The 5,450-nt window shown below is 40.8% G+C and overlaps 1 protein-coding gene across 1 annotated transcript in view; it reads right to left on the bottom strand.

Moving 5' to 3' along the window:
• Positions 1 to 4,756, bottom strand: part of LOC101640121 (putative oocyte-secreted protein 1 homolog) — a 10,213-nt gene extending 5,457 nt beyond the window's left edge. The window contains exons 1-2 of the mRNA XM_004715020.2: positions 4,709 to 4,756; positions 1,584 to 1,765 (exon numbers count right to left, since the gene is read on the bottom strand). Coding sequence (XP_004715077.2) covers positions 1,584 to 1,757 — 174 coding nt within the window. The 5' untranslated portion in view covers positions 1,758 to 1,765; positions 4,709 to 4,756. The remainder of the gene's footprint in view (positions 1 to 1,583; positions 1,766 to 4,708) is intronic.
• Positions 4,757 to 5,450: the final 694 nt, after the last annotated feature.

Genomic DNA, 5,450 nt, shown 5'->3' on the forward strand with positions numbered 1-5,450 from the left:
AGCCTAAATGCCCAACACTAGAAGAATGGACAAAGAAATCAGGTACATACCCACAATGGAATACTACGCATCCCTAAACAACAGTGATGAAAGCCTGAAACATCGCACTTCATAGAAGGATGGAATCCATTATGCTGAGTGAAGGTAGTCATTCACAAAAGGGCAAATACCACATGAGCCCACTGCTATAAGGAAAATCAACAAATAACCCTTAAAGACAAATTCCCAAAGGGGTAGAGAGTCTGCCTACAGTCCATGAGCTATATATCACCCCCTTATATGCACATCCTAAGAACCACCTTGAAGGAGGAGACCTCCCCATCGGCAAGGGTCACACCTTCAAGAACTGGGTAGAGGGAGAAGACCATCCACTGAAGACCATCCAACAGTGAGGAGAGATCACATCACATCAATGGAAACACCACAGGAAGAGGAAGGGAACCTCATGGGCAGATCAAGTCAAGATCAAGGTAGTGAGCATCTAGAATTCAGAGGAGGCATTTAGACTTCTGTTAGTAAATGGGGATGAGCAACCTCGCCTCAGGAAAGGATGCTCAAAATAAGCAAACAGAATCCAAAGGTGACAAAAAACAAAATCCAAATACAACGGAAGGAAAAGTATCAGAGCCTACATTTTGAACACCCAATTTGTACAAGGGTGAGCCCTGGTGGTTTAGTGTTTCTGCTTTGGGCTGCAATCCACATGGTTGGCAGTTCGAAACACCACCAATTCCAAGGGAGAAAGAGTGGGCTTTCTACTCCCATAAACAGTAACTGTCTTGGAAGCCCACAGGGGGTCACTATAATTCAGCAATGACTGGATAGCAGTGAGTTTGGTTTTAGTTTTGATGGAGGACAGTGGGGAGCCAAAAATCCATCTACAGATTACCTATAGGGATTAAACCTCTGGCAGATCCCTTCTGACTAGAGTTGAGGGACTCATATAGCCTTGTTATCAGACAGATTATTGTAAACATGGTTATGGACAGAACTACGGTATATGATACCTGGTCATTTGATCCCCCTCTTGATTCATTCTCTGGCTTATGTTAATATTACTGGTGGTCTTTTTCTTTTTCCTTCCCCTTCTCCTCCTCTTCTCTCTTCCTTTCCTTCTCCTTCTTCTTCTCTCTCTCTCTCTCTCTTCCTCCCTCCTTCCCTCCCTCCATCCATCTCCCTTCTTCTTCTCCTTCTTCTCTCTCTCTCTCTTCCTCCCTTCTTCCCTCCCTCCATCCATCTCCCTTCTTCTTCTCCTTCTTCTCTCTCTCTCTCTCTCTTCCTCCCTCCATCTCCCTCAGTATAAATCTATACTGTTTTCATTCGGGTTTTTTTTCTTTTTGATAGGTTTCCCAATTTATGAAATACAGAAAGGACAGATGTGTGGAAACAATAATTAAGCCATAACTTTGGGGGATATGGGAGGGGAGAGGTGGAGGAGAAGTGGAGACCAAATAATGAATATAGGAATAGTGATTTGCAATAAAGCCATGGGGGTGGGGGGGATTTAATGAGTTCTGACTTGTGGGCTTGTTGAAGATACCATAAAACACTCAGTTTTTAACTTAAAAAGTCATTCATCTTACCATATTTTTGATGCCACACTTAGTAGGATGGTAGAAAAACTCATAGTAAACATTTGGAATGTAACTAGTTACAGGACAGTCATCTCCCAAAAACACTTCATTGTGAAGCATATCAATCTTGTAGAAGAGTGTGGGCTTGATCTTAACATAAAGCCAAAATTTGGTGCATTGCATTTGAATAGCTGAAAGAGAGAAAAAGAAGCATTTCATTCATGTTGCTATCACATCCGTCAGCTCACAGAATTTCAGCAGAGCTAGTTAGCACAATGAAGTAACACATATCAACAAGGACGTCTCCATTATTATTGCCTGGTTCCCTGAAAATACCTATGTACACTCATTCTTTGACTTCAAAAAATATTTTTTTAAATCAATACCAAAAAAATCCTATGATCCAATTCTTCAAAGTTTTCTTTTTATATATGGGTTCAATGAAGTGACATCAGGGAAATATACATCTATATCTTATAGCCTTGACACTGAGAACTATAGAGTATATTCAGTCCCCATGGTCCACAGAAGGTCCTTATAGCTTTGCTTCATTGATGTACCCATAGATTCATGGTATGAGGCAAGGAAGACGTGCAGAAATCTAAACCCTATCAAAATACTGTAATCAACTATTTATAGACTTTGAGGGGCTATCGTCCTTCTGAGGATCCTTAGCAGCACTGTGGGATAGGTATTCGGCTCTTAACCACGAGGTTGACAGTTCTAACCCAGCACCCACTCCATGAGAAAAAGCTGACACTGTGTGCTCCCATAAAGATTGATAGTCTCAGAAACCCTGAATAGGGCCATTGTTGAGTTAGAAACAGCTAGATGGGCTTCATGGTGTTTTATCCTTTCTCATCTGACTTAGAATATCTGACGGCAAAGTTTTTCTCTGAGAAACTGACTAGTTTTCTGATAGAATCTGCAGCCTAGGCTACATTCTAGGAGAAGAAAGTTAGAACAACCTACAAATTCTGGGACTAGGTAGGGCTTGAGGGAAAGGGATGAGGTGGTCATTGACCTAAATCCCACTCACATAAAAAGCCTTCCAAGTTGCTCTTGGGAGACTAGAAATAGCCTAAGAACTCAGGAGATATTGAAAAGACACTAGCCAATGGAAACTATATAAACCTGCAGTCTCTTAAGCTCACTCACCTCTGGTAGAAACAAAAAGGAAATGAAAATACAAAATAAAATATCATTTGCAATCACTACAACAACTTAGTTATTTATCTAACTAGTATGTGTAGGACATGTGTGAGTGGGGGAAGTGGGGGAATGGAGCAAAACTCAAAATCAGAAAACATACCAGGCTTATGGGTCAGATAGAAATTAGTGGAAACCCCAAGACTGTGGCCCTTAGTCACCCTCTGGCCTGGAAATAAATTCATTCCTGGAGCTAAATGTTCACTCAGATAATCAGTGTATATGGGAAACAATAAAATTAGGGAGGTATGTATGTCTTAGAACAATCAACCTACTGGAGACCAAAAGAGCAACATTTGTCAAGTAGGAAAACCAGAAATGTTAGGGAAGGAGGAGGAATGGGAACAGGAAGTACAGGGAGGAAGTGGGACGTCTCACAGACTGCAAATAGCCGGAAACAAAACGTGTATGAATGGTCGAAAGGAAAGTTGAACTGCTTTTTAAGCTTCATGCAATTCCCAAGTTAAGAGGTGTTGAAACAATTGGATATCCATAAGTAAAAAAATTAACTTCTCTAGAAAATAATGATGGCAACATATGTACAAACGTGCTGGATACAACTGACAATAAATATATGAGGCCCCAATTAAATGATCATTTTTTTAAAAAGTACATTAGACTGAACTAAAGAAGAAAAAATAAGAGCTACACGACCCATTTTGAAAACGATTTGTCTAAAAAAAGGAAAGAGAAAATGCTTAGTCTGAGAAAAGGATGAGAATATTATTTAATACTTGGCACAATATTAAAAGGAAAAGGAGTCATTATGAGCAATGGTATTAAAACAAAAATTCTATCTTGGGAATCTCAATGGCAGCAGGGCTATATGGTTTAAGAACTGCTCCTAAAACATGTGTGTGTGTGTGTGTGTGTATTTCCTTTTAAAATAAACTATATGCATATATATGGGAAAAAAATAACTTCCCTTAACTTCAAACCTTATACAAATATTAACAACCAATGGATAATGTACTTTCAGACAAACATGTTAGAAAATGAGATAGGGGAAACTTTTCAGCATGTAGGGGGCTAGGCCAGGAATTCTTCGTCTCCAAACTAAAAACAATGCATAAAAGGAAAAACTGCTGAGTTAGACTTCATCGAAATTTGAAACTTTTTTCTGTGGAAGAGCCTGTCAATAAATGAAAAGATGATCTGCAGACTGAGAGGAAATAGTTGCACGCGACAACGCTGACAAAAGCCTAGCATCGAGAATAGATGGTGTCATCCTGTGCTATGTACTTTTGCAAGATGTTTCACTCGGTGAAACCAAGTAGAGTGCACTTGTGCTCTCTGCATATTTCTTACAACTACATGCAAACTTACATTTTAATTAGCATAAAAAATCAAGGATGAGGTCACGAGAGAAAATCTTCAGCATGTCAGGCTAGGCAAGGAAGGAGACTTCCAGAGATGAGACAGGGGCGTGTCCACGTAAACCAGGAGAGTTGATCCCTCTCCATAGAAGACACAAACTCACAGACACAAGTCTAAAATGAGCAAGGTAAAGGGCAGTTGGGCCTTCAATAAGCCTTCCTTCCAGTATTACTTACTATAGAGGAAAAGTCCTGACACCCTAACTCCCCCCACGTACACCTTCTCTGCTTTTCAGGCCACCCCCCACATCTTATATCCAAGTATTTGATATAAGTCAAATATGTGATCCTCCATGAGGTAAGAAGTCTGGAAGGGGGCAAGAGAGTTGGAGAAAGAAGCAAGATCTCAAATTAGGGAGCACTCTCTCATCTCTGAGCTAGTCTTCACGAGAGAAACATGACAGCTCAAGATCAAGCATCTAAAAGAGATTCCTCCCCATCATTTTCCTTCGGTATTTGTAGGATTCCACCAGATCGAAATGATGAAAACCCAAAGCCACATGAAAATTGCACTCCTCAAGAAACTCTGTTCTGAGTCATATATCATACCTGTCCAGTCCCCATCACAAGTCCACCTCAACGAAAGGAGGACAAACAGCCACCTGAAGCCCAGGAACATCTTCATCTGGCTGGATTTGACGCCAAACCCCACTCAAGAAACAGAGGCTGGTGGAGAGGGCAGATTTATATACTAACACGGCAGCAGAAGCACGCAGGAGTCAGTCATTAACTACCACTTTGGATAGAACGCACATGCACGGAATTGACGATCAGTTCATTTTCTAAAATGTAACTTTCTTATTTCAAATGCCAAAAAAACAAGAGGGAAGGCAAGGCCAAAGGTGACATTCCAGTCCCCTGGCACTATGAATTCTGTGGCTCTGAAATGCGTGCACAACTCTTATTGATGATTATTTAAAGTCCCGGGGTGTCAGCACTTCAGATTCAGATATTTGGTTCATATCCAGTGTAAAGGGGCTCAAATCCACCCAGAGGCTTCTTGGAAGAAAATTTAACCATTGAAATCCCAATTGAGGACAGTTCTGCTCAGACTCCTGAGCTACGAATTAGAGTCCACTCCACTGCAGCTTGTATTGAAGAATAAGAAGCAGCTCTTTTCAAAATTCTACAGAAGATCAATGAGAAGCTCTACTTCACTTGCTTTAGAATCGTAGATGCAGCTGAATCATTGAGTATGAGACTCTGTCCGGGCTGGGTTTTGCAAAAGTTACTAGTGGTGGCCTTCACCTTCCCAGGTTGATAAAATCGGACAAGCTCTGCAGTTACTAGC

The sequence above is a fragment of the Echinops telfairi genome, unplaced genomic scaffold (assembly GCF_000313985.2).
Source record: "Echinops telfairi isolate 266 unplaced genomic scaffold, ASM31398v2 ScPeMD7_7416;HRSCAF=8454, whole genome shotgun sequence".
Classification (NCBI taxonomy): Eukaryota; Metazoa; Chordata; class Mammalia; order Afrosoricida; family Tenrecidae; genus Echinops; species Echinops telfairi.